General features: G+C 41.2%; 1 protein-coding gene across 1 annotated transcript; it reads right to left on the bottom strand.

Moving 5' to 3' along the window:
* Positions 1-3,014: 3,014 nt before the first annotated feature.
* Positions 3,015-16,246, bottom strand: lonrf4 (LON peptidase N-terminal domain and ring finger 4). The gene is made up of 12 exons (XM_026188816.2): positions 15,395-16,246; positions 13,809-13,927; positions 12,172-12,294; positions 10,972-11,160; positions 10,641-10,758; positions 10,330-10,411; positions 10,025-10,139; positions 8,642-8,763; positions 8,369-8,527; positions 7,319-7,481; positions 7,085-7,234; positions 3,015-5,859 (listed from the first exon to the last, which is right to left on the bottom strand). Exons 1-12 carry the CDS (start codon positions 15,690-15,692, stop codon positions 5,710-5,712), a joined length of 1,788 nt encoding a protein of 595 aa, XP_026044601.2. The 5' UTR covers positions 15,693-16,246; the 3' UTR covers positions 3,015-5,709.
* Between the last annotated feature and the right edge of the window lie 580 nt (positions 16,247-16,826).

Here is a 16,826-nt window from a genome sequence, read left to right as displayed (position 1 = left end):
CTATATTATTCTTTAATCTAATCTATAATATAAAGTAATGAGGGTTTGAACAGTGTCTGGCTATACATCGAAAGTTTGTACAGGCAAGGTTCAACTCTTTACCCCTTGAAAGCTGACCAAGAGTCACCACTGCAGCTCTTTTCTCTGCGGTTTTTGTCATATTTCAGGCCTGCTTATTAAATAAAATGACTGGATGTGCATCAGTTAGCGAGGGTGGTCTGTGCCTCTTTAAACTATTCTAATGGTCATCAAAAAAGAGGTTTATTGATATATACTTGGGTGTCAAAATTAATATTTAAATGTTAGTGGCCAGTTCATCAAATGCATTCTTTAAAGAGTCCAGGAATTTTAAACATCCACACAGCAGAGTAGTCAAGCTGGGCTGAACTTCCTCTGACATGCTCATGCTGGTATAGTAAAAACACAGTGTAGCCCAGCTTCCCAGTAGCTTCCACAAAAACAGTCATTAACCTTATCTTGGAGCAAGCAGCTGGCCTTTGACCCTCAAATACAATTCTGAACATCTATTCACATAATGCCGGTGGAAACTCAACCACGGACACATTCATATTCCTACTAATTCCTAGAACAACCTCTTGTTATTATATTCAGCTCTCCCTTTTCTTTGTTCTCGTACACCAGCAACGCGCCGTGCATGCAGACCATACAAAAGCAGCCCCACAGCCAGGTGTGTGACTCTGTGGGCATTAGCTCTACAAATCAGTGAGCCAGTTCCATGACATCACATCTCCTGTGGTGCCCCAACCATTTCCTGTTTCTCCTGTCCTTCATCTGCCAGCAGGTGATCCCAATCTGCTTCATTTGGATTGTATTTTTTTTCCCTGTGCAGTATGTAAAGAACACGTAACAATAAAACCAACTCAATCTGAGCCAGTGTTTCCTTAGAGATGTAGTGGCACCGAGGGGTACCTAATCCATCTTTATTTTTTTGACATGTTAGCATCCACACATACAACATCCAAAGTCAAATTCTCTCGTTCTTATCACAAATCACAAGTTTAGGCCTTGACTCATAAGGTGTCGTAGAAAGCAGAGTGTGGCTGGTTAACCTTATGACGTGATGCTCCTTTCCAGGCTGTCTCTCGCTTGTTCTTTTATTTTTTAAATCTTGTGTTTCTCTCCACCAAAGTATTTAATATGTGCCTTGGGGGAGGGTGGTAGCCAATATGTTTACCTTGGCTCTCGCAGCCACTGACACACAACAGCGTACTCATGGGTTTGTCATCGTGTAGACACTCAAGAGGATTATACAAAGACAGAAACAAGCTAGGTTTATCAGCTTCAGCCCGACAAGAGAGCATGAGTACACACACACACACACACTAAAAAACTAATCTTACAGCAAGAAAACACAAACACACACAAATTTGAGCTCTTTTTCCTCTATCTCCCACTCCCCTTCAAGCTGCTTCAATTCACTGCACTTATATCTGAAGGAATTAGCTCCCTGCGTGTTGTCTTTCATGCTGTGTAAGGTACACAAAAATGCTTTTCTCTTCAAAGAGAAAGTTTCTTTACTTCCTAATTGATAATCCTGCTCTTGACATGTTGGTTTTCCAGGCTGGGTTTTGTTCCCAGGACAACAAAAGCATGCATGCGTTCTCTGATGCTCTTTTTCTGCTCTTGTTCCATATTGTCTGGCTATGTCTATTTTAGTAGAAGCCCCTGCGGGTTGTTCCACAATCATGGGGGATAATTATTAAGTAGTCGTGCGCATACAAACTTGTTTGTATCAATATTGTTTCTCGGGGCCTTAACTTTACCTCTATCTGTCGCCTTGCACCGAGACCCTTACCTAACAGAAAATTCCAACTTTTATATATTATAATTTAACCAAAATATCCAGGGGATTCTCTTTTCCCCGTCAAGAAATGTTGGTTCTCTTAACAGCAGAAATACTAGCACGCACAGAGTCACAGCGAGTTCTCCCCTTTGCGATAACTCCTACAAAACGCCTGTCATCCTTACTCAGTCATACACAAGCGGGGAGTCAGCGCAAGCCGATGGATCAATTTAGTAGAGAAAAGCTGTGGCATTCTTCAAATGTAATGGGCTTTGATGTCGACGCTGAGCTGCATTACAGAACCTCACTGAAGCCAGTGAAACCTCTTTTTATCTGTCTGTTTCCTATGCAGAGGACGTCGGCAGGAAATATACCTCACTTCTGCTGCACAGATGCTTTTTTCCCCCTTATTATTGTTCAAAGACATCTACATTCATCTTCTTGTATTAACGCCTCTGTATTGGAGAATCTCACGCTGACCCTATTTTCGTGGACGTGATCAGTTTGGGACTGAGATTATAATGAGAAAAATAAAATATAATAACAGTCTTGTGAAGCCTTCCTCGTTTATGAAGTGCCATGCCTTAGTCTTTAGCGGGTATAGACTGCCCCCTGGTGGAACCTTGATTCATTACGTATATGTAGGCTATTGCAGGTTTAGAGTTTATGTAAAACAACAACAACAAAAACATGTATTAACATATTTTTGATTGTGCTGCTGCAGTCACTTCCTCCAATTTAACACATAAGGTCTGGGTTGGATTAAAAATAACCAACTTTGAATTATGCACCATTAATAAAAGAAATGCCTGAAGGTTGTGAGTCATCATAACCCCTGCAATTTCTTTAGAGCTGGTGTAGTTAATCTAGAAATAGCTTCCAATTGGATATTCACAGGGAATACCCATTCAACCTCTTCTAATTTAAATTTCTATCCACAAGAGGAAATCATGGACTCCTTTCTCACTGCCGCAGCTGCAGCACTTCACAGTTCTCTCAGTAATTATAACAGTTTCCCTGCCAAAGTGTGTTATTATCAGTATGTGAGGCATGTTTCGCTCCCATCAATTCTTCCTATGTGTCGGTTTCTGTCATGCTGTGAATTGTAATAGACCCTGGCTCTCCCATTTGGCGTGAAATGTAGCCAGAAAAACTGGCAGCGTGACATTCAAATCACTCAGACACAAAATTAAAGGAAGATTACGCAGAATGTGAGAATTTTTTTTATTTATAACAACATTTAAAAAGTTCAATCTGGGAGGGAGGGGGTGGGGTGGGCAAGCAGGTAAGAAATATTCAGATCAAGATCATTCGCTGCTCTTGGCTTGAAGGGTGGGGGGATTTAAAAGCAAATCCGTCATCTGGCGCACATTGTTCTCGCTTTCGGCAGATTTGCATGCACCCATTGCTGACAGAGTGGTACTAAAACAGGCATGTCTTCAGTTCACACGCAGCCCACAGACCACTGACCGTCCAACCACAGCGGCCAACGTTTCCTGTAAGATCTGCAGCACATAGCAGGAACAAGTCGCCATGGTGCTTTTCACAGCCTTTTTATTTTTTCCTGAGCAGACAACTGTGCGGCTCATTCTCATGGGCAATCGCTGCCAAGAACAGGTCGCTGATTATGCCTCGTGTTCAGCATCGGAGACGGTGTGGATTCAGTGAAAACTGGTTTAACTGTGCTCGTGGGCATTTTTTTGACAGTCCGGTAGCACCGATGTCAATGAACAGCTGCCAGGGTGTAAAGGGGGGGGGGCATGCATTAGCAGACGTTTGAACCTACACAATGAATGGACACCAGCTAAACACTAAGATGACAAAGAGTTAGACTGGGATGAGTTGTTTTGTAAAAAAAACAAAAGCATTGTGAATTGTAATCTCACAGCGGCGCAGGGTAAACTAACGTGACATAGCTGACTATGATCGACACAGATCATTATTCTATTCATGGAAATCTCTTCAAACAATAACACTGACAAACGGAAACATGCAAGAGGTGTGAGGGACTGTAGGTGAGCATCAGAAAACAAAGCCCCACCAAAATGATTTTACTGTGCAAAAGTATTTGTCTTAGAAATTGAGTCAGAGAGGTGAAAAAAATCGCCTCTGTGGACATGGAATTAAATCCCTTTTCTGATTTGAGTTAGCTTTATTGTCTGGAAGCAGGAAACTGACTTTCGTGTTTTATTTTTGTAGCACATTCATTGTCATCTCTGATTCTACCCTCATCTTCAGATTACCTCAAATCTCTCAACCGTGCATGTGAAATTTTTCTTTTGAGCGTAAGCTATATCTAAGCGGTCTCTGTAGCGGGGTGTTGGCTCGCTGTCATACAAACTGTATCTGTTAAGTGTGTTGCTGGTCTAATTCTTATTATTTAAAGTGATATGTTGGCCAAGAAATGTTAAAAAAAAAAAAAAAAGTTTGCTGCCCACCATACAAAAGGCATAAAAGGAATCAAGGCTAGCTTCAGCATCCATGATATAGACAGACATAAACACAGTGACAAGTTGGCCAGCTATTTATATAAAGCAATTAATATAGAAATATCAATGGCACATGTATCAATTTTTCTTTTTTAAAATCACCCAGTTAAGCCTATAGTGTTTAGTAAATTAGTTCTATGTTACTTTACAGCTTCAACATTCCACGGAATGTAGCACTATATCCACAAAAGATCACCCAGTTCATCATCAACGCCATGTAAAAACTAAGACTTGCAGGTCTCCTGGTGGGTCAGCCCAGGCACTCAAAGGCACCACGACTTTGGTGGTAGATGGGCCAGAGTTAGGTGTCACCACCTACACAGACTCAAACTTTACAGTAACTGTTATCAGTGCAGACAACACACCATATCTACTTTTGAAAAAAAAAAGAAAAAGAAAAGAAAAAAGAAAGAAGTGGAAAAAAATGGCTTGTGTCAAGAGTGACTTGTTATTTTACACCTGACACACGTACATGCAGTGCTGTGCTGCTACTTGACCATCAGCATGCATAATCGCAGGTTTGTAGCATAATGCAAACCTGCTGCTATCTCAATGCCATCATTTCACTGAAAAAGAAAAAAAAACAGCAGCTTTTACTCTTTAAAAAGTGATACTCAAGTTGCTGCCATGTGATAGTATAAATTACTGGATTATTTGCCAGTGCTAAATAGGGATCTTAGAATATTCTTTAATAGTACAAACTTAGTCATAGTCAATAGCGTAGATGCAGTTAACATGCAGGCATTACAAATAGTGTTGTGCAGCACAAGACAATCACTGTGAATTTTCCCCAAAAAAATATTTTGGCACATGAACTTTCACCCTCTGGAGGTTCATAGTCTTGCAAAAATATCTCTACAAATTAAGTGCCGATTGCTGTTTATGCTTATTTCAGCTCTCTTCCTTCTGAATGCAACAAGTGCAGCTGAAGTAGATCATATATGCACGTTTAACAGTTGGGCTGATGCTATTGCATGATTTTCTAAATGTAACAACTGGAGTAAAACAGTGACACCCAGTGTTAGTTTTCTGCAATGTTATCGATTTCCCCACAATTCATGATCAATCTTTGGTCAACCCTGTAGTTCTCACTGGTACAGCATGTACAGTGTGTGTGCGCAGAAGAATATTCTGGTGTAAGAAATATATAAAGCACTCAAAAGAGCAAAAACCTGACTCTGACCAACTGGATTGTGTGATAAAAATCACAAGCTTTTAGCTAGCAGCCAGGTGATCTGGCTTTCAGTTGTGACTCGAGCACAGTCCATAGAAACGATACAGGATAGTTACAAACCCAACCCTGAAACTCAAAATGTGTTGTGTGCGCATTTGTTTGATTTCACTTCTTTTTTAAATGTGCTGTGCATAATATTGGTGTCAGTTAGCCGTGGTCTCAGTACCACTGTGCTGGAGGGTTTAGCTCTGAGAGAAGTACTCAAGGACAAGGCGGAGGTGTCCCAGGCGATCTTTGAGAGAGTTCAGGGACAGGACGGTGGTCTGATAGGCGGGGTCCAGCTGGAGGACAGACAGCAGCCACCAGCACCATCCTGGACCATTAGGCGAAGCCTAAAAGAGAAAGTTTAGCCTCTGTAATCATGAAAATACATTAAGTGCCAAACCAGTCCAATAACCCTGTGATGGTAATGAAAACTTAAATTCTCTCAACCAACCGACAATCGTCAATCCAATAATTGAGGATGGGCGATACATTCGCGCCTGTGCAGACTTTTTGACAGGCGCAGCAATGTAATCAGGCACAGACGGATTTGCGCGTCTACAACTCAGAAGTCCAAACATGAACGAATTAATTTCCCCAAAAAATTAGGGCTGTCGGCGTTAATGCGGTCATCACAATTAACTCATTTGGAGCGCAGAATGAACAAACTTTGGACAAACTGCCCGAAATCCAGACATTTCAGGGATTTTGAGTCAGTCTGTGCTCCAGATGGGTTAATTGTTAATCATGTTAGTCGTGATGACGGCGCGTTAACGCTGACAGCCCATTTGGGACGAAAAAGGGTAAACCTAAGGATGTAACCAAAGCGGTGTGTGACTTGTGCAGACGTATAGTACGAGCAAAGTACTCAAACACGACTTGTACGTGTCCGCCATCCGGCTGAGTATGCTAGGCTAGGCTATCACCAGCTTCTGCAGCTCCATCAACAAGCATTTGGGCGCACTCTGAGGAGGGTGCATTTGCTCGCAGATGAAACAAGGTGCTGTTAAAACAACGCTATTACTTTTTTTTTCTGTTGACTTTTCTATTAGCTGCATCATTATTAGCAAACGTACCCACTGGCAAATAAATGAATAAATCGCCCTTGTAAAAACGATCGATATATTCGTCCAATCGCCCAAACCTAAGTGTAACTGAATAATACTCTGGATAATTCTCTGTTCCACTACCACAAAATCATTTAAAGAGACTGAAAGATAAAAGAAAAGCCATTCTTTAAAGAAACACTACTCAAAACCAACATCTGAATATAAAATTTGGACGTAGCTGCAATTACATAATCTCACTGGTCAATGACGTGCTGAGGCAAAACCTCAGTGTTTTTGCTATTGCTATTATAACTTAAACATTACTATTACATACTAATACGACGCATGAAAACATCGATCAGAATACTTAAGAAAAAAAATTAATCTTTTAGATTTTTTTTGCACTCATGATAACACTGGTCACTATTTGACATTTAAAAGGGTAAAAGCAGTGGCTACTGAGCAGAGTGAGGGAAATGAGTTTTACAAAGGTTATCAGAGCAAACGTCACACTTAAAGCACAAACCTGAATGTTGTCCTCCTTATCCGGCATAGCACCATACTGTCTGTTGATCTGTTCACGGAGGCGGCTGCCGAGTCGCTGGTACCAGTCCTGAGCCTGCTGGTACACGCTGTCGTGCAGACGCTGCAGAAGCTCCAACTCACTGCCATCAACCTAAGAGGACGCAACGATATTAACAATCACAAAGAGAGAGACAGAGAGAGAAATGCTGCTGTTTGTAATCTCAGAAACCCTCACCTTGATGTCCTCTAGGTACTCTATATCAGCGGTGTGGTAACCATCCCTTTGGCCTCTTTTCAGTACCTTGAATCTGCTCCCACCAATTGTTTCCACATAAGAACGTCCATCAGGCAAGAGCTCCAGATCGAGAATCTCCAGCATACAGCCATAGTCTGCGAATCTGACGCACAAGAGATAAAAAGCAGTCTTTAGGTTCAACATATTAAAATACATCTTAATGCAATAATTAGAAAATTATGCAGGAAGAATATGAGGGGGTTGGAGTAAAGCTTATTTTGCGATAGTAATGAATATAAACTAGTTTTGTTCTGTGCGTTTTCAAGGCATTATTAGCTTGAAGGAACACAAGAACGTAACTGGAAACCATGTCAACCTGTGACACAAAGATGAGGATAACTTAAAAATGATTAAGGTCATCAAAGTCCCACCATGACTGCTGTCTCCCAACATGGTATACCCAGCACAGACTGTATATATACACATATCAGATGGATGGGATTAGTTAGATTAGATTAGTTTCTGGACCACATTTTAGAGCCTCAACATTAGTGTCTATGGTCTCTGGATACTGACTTGCTTTTTGGGGCCAAGAGTCCAGTGGCCACTCAAGGAACTACAGATTTTTTTTTCCAGTCTGTGCTGGCTTTATTTTTCAGCCCTGGAGGTTGTAGTGTGATCTTTAAAGGCACGCTATTCAGAAGCAGATGAAAATGCACAGCAGATCTCATGGCAAACCTGTGACCATGTTGTTATTTTCCCATCCCCTCAGGGTCACAGATCAGTGATTTAAACTTTGCCCCTGCGCTGTCTACTTGCGGTGCCCTGCTGACATTCCCATCAGGTTCCACCTAGCCTGTTGTGAGCTTCACAGTCGGGAAAATGTCAAACCCAAAATCTCTCTACACACACAGACAGCCTAGAGAAAGTTATTTTAAATTTCTATACACATGCAATCATATAGGCCACTGTTCTCATCCCAACATCATCATCAGAATTTGATGTACAGTATGCTACGTGTGGAAATAGGTAGAAGATTCTGTTGCATACCCTCTGCCATGCTCGTAGCTGCACATGCCAAACTTCTTGGTGCCGGTTTCCATGCAGCGGCGCATCATCAGCCGATAGCGAGGCTCAAACACATGCAGTGGACAGGGCACTCCAGGGTAGGCCACGGTGCAGATAAATATAGGGATGTCCTTAGTGAGACTAGAAGAAAGAGAAAAGACCACAACTGTAAGGACAACGGGCTATTTTGTGACAAAACAATCTATTAAAGTCGCGACAATAATTAGGTGTAGACTGTGTCGGTGAAGCGCCTACTTTGACAGTTCAGCCATCTCAGCATCGTGGACCTGTTTCCTCTCAGCCAACTGGGGGGCAAAAAGTCGGGTCATGATGTCCTGGAGCAGAACTGTGGGGTTGTACTTCCTGTTTCTGAAGTACTGGAAATGAGAAGAAAGAAAAGATACTACAGTACTGCAAAAAATAAACAAAAAAAAAAACCCTGCAACCATTAAACAAAATTATACTTTGCACTGTTGTGCTCCATCATTAATGTGAGTGTCAGGGTGCTCATAGATATACAATTGTCTGTGACTGATTTGTCTGTGTTTGATTACGGATACTCCAGTGGCAGTAGTCCAGCAATGGAAGCATGAAATGCAGTGGTGCAAGTATGCATATAATATGCAAATACGCAAATTAGCAGCACAAGTAATTTCTATTGAAGCCACCCTTAAAATATTGATTTTTTTTTTTAAATATAGTACATTTTTAAAGTCTTGTCTCAGCTGTATATATAGCTACTGTCGAAAAATATAACTGTGCTGATATAACTGTGTGATTACTTCATTTTGGCTATTTTACATGTCCTATAGGTATCATCCCATTTACTAAAATCAACTTGAATCCGTGCTGGATGTCTTCAGTTTCAGTGTTATTCCTCTGTAGTCCCGCATATAGCGACTGATATGAGTGTTGTTCAAAAATTCCCTGAAGTTTTTCATCTTGGGCTAACAGACCAGCTGCGCCATATCCTCTAAGTGTCTTATTCTTATGGTCTGTTAGTATTTTTTATGCTAAAACGTTCCTTTTTTTCTTCAGCCACAGTTAGCTTTATTAGGTTAAAATATATTCAGCAAAGCTGCTATTTATTTCAGCCCACTTTTAAAGCATGATCACCCCTGTGGAAAAACTTTGGAAAGTGTGCCTTTTCTTCCTTCCTCTTCAGATACTATTGTTTCAGTGTCTTCAGCCAGACCTTCTCTTTCCTTTGTTTGAATGGTACAGATTTAAATGTGTTTCCTTATAAACAGTGAAATGGGGATAAAAGAGTGTGATAGCATGTTGTATGTTGCAGATTGCAGGTAGCAAGCCAGAGCCCACTGGTTTAAAATGATTCAGATTGACTGACACACAGACAGTATTAAGAATTAAATTGGCCAACATAAATCCAACATTGATTTTGAGTGTGCTTAGTAACATTTCTATTAGAAAATGAGGCCCAGTATCTTTGCACACATTGTCACAAAAGTAGAGCATTGAAAAGATTCATGTCAGAGTGCCTGAGCTAAATCTGGCGCCTGAAGACCGCAATGTGGTAGCATTAACAAAGCTTATATAATAAAAAAAAGTACTTTTTTATTTAAAGTGGAGCTGTTTGGCCTTCTTCCCATTGGGTTTAAATGCACTCAGTCTAGTTACCTCTTGCAGCGGCTGTTTGCAGAGTGGACAGCGGAGGTTGTGGTCTAGGCTCCTCTCGATGCAGTTTTTGCAGAATGTGTGCCCACAAGGAGTTGTGACTGGCTCAAAAAATAACCTTTAGAGGACAGACATAACACATTAGGCTGTTTATGCTATGTATGATTTAGCTGTTAAATCTGGTGAGTGCTGGCATGTGTGCTAAACACTAACCAGACAAAGCAAGGAAAGCGAGACCAGCCAGATATATGACCCCGTTACAAACAGCGGTGCATTATTGATTGCAGCGAGCAGTCCAACACACTCACCTAATGCAGAGAGGGCACTCAAAGTCTGACACGGTGAGAATAACCATGCCGTTCTCTCTCTCGTGATAACTTTCACCTAAGACTGAAAGAGAAAAGACACAAAAACAGATTCCCTTGAAACGTTTGCAGTGAGTTTGACCTTTCGGAAAACAAGTCCCGATCATCGTGTAGTTTCAAACCATCTGCTGGGTGGCGGGGGTGGAGAAAGCTGTTTGCAGTTGCAAAAGACAAAAATGACTCCTACTGGGTACGCCGATGTTAAAGATGAGAGTCAAATCATAATGAATGCGAGCACCGATATATTGACTTACACTTGCCGTGCAAGTCTTCTTTCCTCGTCATCATCTCTTCATCCTCATCAGCAGCGGGGAGGAAGGAAACCGCTTGGCAGAGGCTGAGGCAGCATTCAGTACCCGTGTCATGCTTCACCTTGGAGAAAGCAGATATTAGGTTTTATCTGTTAAGATTTATTTTTAAGTGCATAAGCTTCCCCACACTCACCTCATGGGAGGACCTTAAAACAGAGGAAATTCCAGGACTACGGCCATCTATTTGCAAATTCTGACACGCCTCATGTTTTTTTTTTTTCCTGTTTTTCTTAATCTTTAAAACTCATTTTCTAACTACATATGAAATGTTTACCTGATGTGTATCTCTCCTCCCTTTTCCTTCTCCCTTATCTCCATGAGGATGTTTGAAGCCTTCAGCATGAACCGGCCCCTGCGAGCTGCCGAGGGTTGTGATGGGACAGGGCTCTTTTAGGTACTCGGACACTGCCTGCAAAATGCAGGGCATCTCCTCTGGCACTTCCACTCCCTCTGCCTCCAGGATCTGCCATTGTAAGAATAAAATCAATATAAAAAGAAAATGTGCCATGATACCTCACTGTCATCACAGTGAAGTTAGGTTTTAGTGCAAGAAGACTGAACTAAGTGAAGTAATGCAAATAAAGCTAAAATGGGGGTGTGAACATTAATTTTAAGTATTAATTTTAATATTTTATGGTAGGTACACTAGAATAAAGGGGTAAAAAGGCTTTTTTTCAAAGAAATAATAACTCTTTAAGTAAATTTAAGTACTTCACCTGCACCATAATACAGCCCGTACAAGTGCCATATTCCTTACATTTCACAAAGTTTCTATGAAATGATGCCCAGCTTAACATGTATTTACAATATAATTATTTCTTTTTTTCTTGTAAAAAAATGACTACAAATTTATTCTATCGTGCATAACTTTAAGTATTTGTAGGTAAATACAACCATATTGTAATTTCAAATAAAAAATATTAAAGTTCCATTTAATTACAAGGGAATTATGCCTGTAATCATGGGTTATATTATACAGTGATATCATGTATATTTATTTATTTATTTATTTATTTATCTATTCATTCATTCAGTTGTTTGATTTAAACACACACACACACACACACACACACACACAGAGAAACAAACTAAATCTAAACTGATTTGGAAGTTCAAACTTTAAAATTAGCTCTCTAATAACTGATTGCATCTGTTATTAGAGGTATGTTTGCCTTCTGAACATATGACCCATGGTGTGACCTATAATTAAAAAAAAAATCATACATTCACACATATCAAAAATTCAGGTCAGATCCTAAAACATCTCTTAAGATCACCTGTTCTTTAAATGATTTGCGCAACTCTGCGCAGAATGCTATTGCAGGTGCTGCTTTAACCTTCTATGACTCCAGCCTTTCATTTAGCAGTGTCTATGTCTGTGCTACATCCTGTTATACATAAGGAATCGCATGTGCTCTTCAACTTGAATTACATTACATTTCTCACTGATGAGTTCTTGGGAGGTTTAACAGACCTTCTTAATCTGGCTCTTTGCGGGAACAAAATCAGCTTGAAGTTTTAGGCAACGGTGGAAGTGGATGAGGGCTTCTTTCTGCTGACCCATTTCCAACAGTACATTCCCTTTATGAAAGGAGCCCTGCACAAACAGAATGATGCAATCAGCACATTGGTGTCTGTTTAAGCAAAGACCTCCAGAGCATTTAAACAAAAACTCTACATGAAGTATGTTGCAGAATTACAGATTTTTTTTTTCTGCACTAGAGGCAGAGTCAGTCAAACTGTAAAATGATGGTGTTACGGAACATTTCCTGTAAAATAACATCTCTGGATATTCAGTTCAATTCAGTTTTAACTATATAAATATAACTATCACAATGACAAGGTGCTTTCTATTGTAAGGTAACGACCCTAATATTAGAAAGAAACGCCAGCAATAAGACAAGCACCAGCTTAGGCCTATTACAGTTTAACTAAGGGAGCGTTCAGGGTCAGCTGATCCAGCCCTAACTATATGCTTTATCAAAAAGGAAAGTTCTATGCCTAATGTGAAAAGCAGAGACCATGTATGTCTCTCAAATCCAAACTGGGAGCTGGTTCTACAGAAGATGGGTCTAAAAGCTGAAGGCTCTGCCTCCCAGTAATCCTAGGAAGTACAAGAAAGCCAGCAGTCTGAGAGCAAAGAGCTCTAATGGGTTGATATGGTACTAGGAGGTCGTTAAGATAAGATGGGATCTAATTATTCAACGTTTTGTAAGTGAGGAGAAGGATTTAATTAATTATATTTAATTATGAATTAACATTGATGCAATGAAAAGAACCTAATATGGGAGAAATATGCTCTCTTTCTAGTCCCTGTCAGTACTCAGAATTTTGAATCAACTGAAAACTTTTCAGGGAATTTTTAGAACAACCTGATACTAATAATGAATAGTGCAGCCTAGAAGTAATAAATGCATGAACTAGTTTTTCAGCAGAGGTGAGATAGGATGTTTCTAATTTTAGAGATATCGTGCAAATGAATGAAGACAGTCCTTGTTTAGTATGTGTGCTGAAGGACATATCCTGGTCATAAACAATTCCAAGGTTCCTCATGGTGCTACTAAAGGCCAAAGGTGATGCCACCCAGAGTAAGCATCTTGTTAGAAACCATGTTCCTAGGATTTCTAGGGCCGAGTACAATAACCTCCGCTTTGTCTAAATTTAGATATAAAAACAGAAACAATGCAATAATGGACTCTGTACAGTATGTTTTTCTGCATTAGCAGTGAGTCACCCACTGGCATGGAGTGATTAAATGACATTATGACATAAGTAGCTGTTTGCATAACATTGTGAATGACATAACATCAATAAAAGCAGGGGAATTGCTTCAAATGTATCAGGTCGACATGGTAAGGCAAATTATGAAATGAGGTAACACCTTCTTCCTGCAGTTACGGTTGTGCCGTAGCATGCATGTTACAAAACCAAGCCGACAGTGGGAGGGTGTGCAGGTTCAGATTCGGCTTTCCCACACCAGAGTGCAGTGAAATGCTATAAATGTGGCACTGTTAATGTTCCCTACAACAGATCAGCTTTTGTTGTCCGGACAAAAGAACCACACAGACAGCAAAGGCACACTGCGTCTGGCTGGCTCCGCTCCGTTCTCACCTCCGTCCAGCTGGGGCGAAGGCAGCAGAGGTAGTCGAGGTCCGTCAGAGCGTCGGAGAAACGCCTCAGGCCCAAGTTCGCTTCGGCCCTGAACACCTTCAAACTCTGGTCGTCTGGGACTAGAGGAAGTGAGAAAAGGTGAGATAGGTGAGGGATGATGGTGTGTGGAGCTTTTGAGGAGAAGTGGCCAAAATTAAAACAATCCAAACATTCAAATGAGGAAACACGCATCAGGTAGTAACAGGCCCACATAACAAGTAATTCTGCTTTCTGGAGCATGGAGGAAATCGATCCAAGAACTTATGATGCGCCGCCTTAAGGAAATAATTGCTTTTGGCACCACTACTGACCATATAAAACAAAAAATGCAATTAAATGCCACTCCTCAATCACTGACATAACACACACATGGGCACGCTATATAAAGATAATTAATATTTGATCGAGCCCCTCCACCCCCCTGGCGCCGACAGCATCTGCACCTTCTGCTTCACATATGTGCACAGTCATCTCCTATTCCAGTCCATTCAAGACTTTCTAGCTTCAGCTGACACACTAGTGTGCATTCTAGGTTCCTGGTGACATTGTTACCTAAAGCTGCTTGACTAGTCATTACAAAAGAACCTGCAAGGTTATGCACATAAGCATTTGCAAACACAAAGTCAGTTCTTGGTAATGATCCTCTGAAACAACAAGTGAAAGTGAACAGGTGCCATGAGAAATCATCAAAAGAAAAGACAAAGAAGAAGAAGGGGAAAAAACTAGTTCACAAATCTGCAGGGAGCTCGTTACACAAGAGCCCGCAATGCTGGAGCAAGGTAGGTAGAAGTATTTAACTGGATTGGCAGAGGAGGCGAACATGAAGGTTAATTCAACTGATTCCCCATAGCACAAACACTCTCATGATCCCCTGGGCGCCTGCTGACTTGATCGACACATCTAAGGCAGGAGCAGACCCTTTTACTTCCTTGTGGCTGCATGAACCAAAAAAGAAAATAAAAAGAAAAAAAATCAACCGCACATGCAAAAGACGCCGAAGGTAAGCAGTTGCACAGATAACAGCTTGCAAGGCTGCAGTTGTTTAGTTTTTAAAATATTACAAAACATCTTTAAATTCCCCTCCTCCTGCAGAGGTGCATAAAAGAAGCACACACACCGACCGAGTCTGTGCCAGATAAGTTTATCCAATCGACATCTCACCTTATGTCATAATGCTTAACTGCGTAATACAGCTGAATGAGACAGATGTTTCTTCCACTGCATCTTGCTTATTCAGCACAAATCACAAATTACTTTGTTGTTTCAATCAAATGGTTTAATATGTTTGATCATTTTGCATTCTCTATTAACCTTCTTAATAACCCGGGTACTTGGCTTTTAGGGGGGCTGCACCATCACTGGACACCAGCAAAGAGTATGTGCAGTGCGTAAAAGTGGAAGAAAAGGAGGAAAAAAGTAATTTGATTCCACGGAAAATAATAATAGTATTTATAAATCAAACAAACACTTAAAAAGAAAGAAAGAAAACACACACGCACACTTATGTGTGCCTGCACTTGTCAAGACCTCTCACGTGTGTCACTTACCTAAGTTCAGCCCCTCGTTCGCTAAGCGTAACGCTTCCGCGAACTCGGTGGCTTTGAGTTTCTCCTGAATTTGGCACTTCATCCCCTTCTCTTCGGGCCAGCACTTTTCCACGACGCCGATGAGCAAGACGTTGTTCCTCGTGTTTTTCACCTCCTTTTGTTTTAGCCTCTCTTTGCACAGCGGACATTTGGAAGGCAGGTAGCCCCCGACGCACCTCCGGCAGAACGTGTGGCCGCACGACACGGTCACCGGCTCGCACATCAGACAGAGGCAAAGGGGGCACTCCAGCATTTCCATTGTATTTTTTTTTTTTTTTTTTTTTTACTGGTTATGTCACTAGTACAGTGTCCCACGGGAAGAACTGTCGCTTTGTTCGTCAAAGCACTGCAGATAGACGGTTTGGCGGTATTGTTACTGCAAGGACCCTTTAAATTACATGCTGGCAGCTGGCGATGCACTAATAATAGTGTCACACATCAGCCTAAACCAGACCGCTTTCCGTCCGGCTGCAAAACTGAGTCCTCATACGCTCACCTGGCAAATTTTCTTTTCGTGTTCAAAACATTCAGTGACATTGTTCGTTTTCAGCCCTAACTTAGTCTTTGTATTGGGACAAATGCCATGTTCCCTTTTCAAAAAAGACTCTCGGCTCCCAGTCCAATGCGCCGGTTTCCTCGACGCTCCAAAAATCCAAACACGCCGCACGATCGAGGTCGGTAAATCCGCACATTAATGTTATTTCTCTTTAGTAATCCGAGTCCGCTATTAACCCCTGTAGCCTACTTCTCCGCGGCCACGAAGCTAGGTGACTGTGTAACACCATTGCATTACATAAATAAAGATCACGTGACGCAGCAGCGAGCAACCCGATTGGGTGAAGTGAATGGCTTTCCACCCTGTTGTGAAACCCAACGATGCCGAGTTTCATAACATAATTCCTTCGACTACGCTTCCTATTATTTTCATCTGTACATTTAAACTACCCCAGGGCACGAGTTGATGGTATAGCGTGAGTAGGGGAAAAATGGTGGATATGATAAATCCAAGGGTGGAGAAAATTATGGAAACTACCTTGCCTCAAAGCAGGGAATTCCAGCTAAGGGTAATAACTTCCGAGGGGGTGCGGTGAAAGGATCAGTGCATATTACCTGGTTCTGTCCATCCTGTTTGTCGTTTAAAACAAAAGGTCAACACAAACACAGCTTAACGTCTATGCACAGCTAAAATGTGCATACAGTTTGTGCCATTACATCATTACATAAAATGCAGTGTGCTGCAGAGCATTTACTCTAGGTCAATGAAATAAAGCTGGAATTTGCAACTGGCCAAATACACATACTCTTTATGTCTCAGAGCGACACACATCATGACTCCTGCCTGCTTCAAAAACAGCACACTTTTTGCACAGACATTAGAACAGAAATCCTTGAT

This window comes from Astatotilapia calliptera, chromosome 2 (genome assembly GCF_964374335.1).
Source record: "Astatotilapia calliptera chromosome 2, fAstCal68.1, whole genome shotgun sequence".
In the NCBI taxonomy this organism is placed as follows: domain Eukaryota; kingdom Metazoa; phylum Chordata; class Actinopteri; order Cichliformes; family Cichlidae; genus Astatotilapia; species Astatotilapia calliptera.
The sequence above is the reverse complement of the archived record's forward strand: the minus strand, read 5'-3'. Positions and strand labels throughout refer to the sequence as shown.

Excerpts from the sequence above, each read along its gene's own strand:
- lonrf4 (XM_026188816.2), bottom strand. The coding sequence starts at position 15,692 with ATGGAAATGCTGGAGTGCCCCCTTTGCCTCTGTCTGATGTGCGAGCCG. Across the intron at positions 8,764-10,024 it reads GCAAACAGCCGCTGCAAGAG|TACTTCAGAAACAGGAAGTA; the intron begins GTAACTAGACTG and ends TCTCATTTCCAG. Across the intron at positions 7,482-8,368 it reads AGCTACGAGCATGGCAGAGG|ATTCGCAGACTATGGCTGTA; the intron begins GTATGCAACAGA and ends CTTGTGCGTCAG.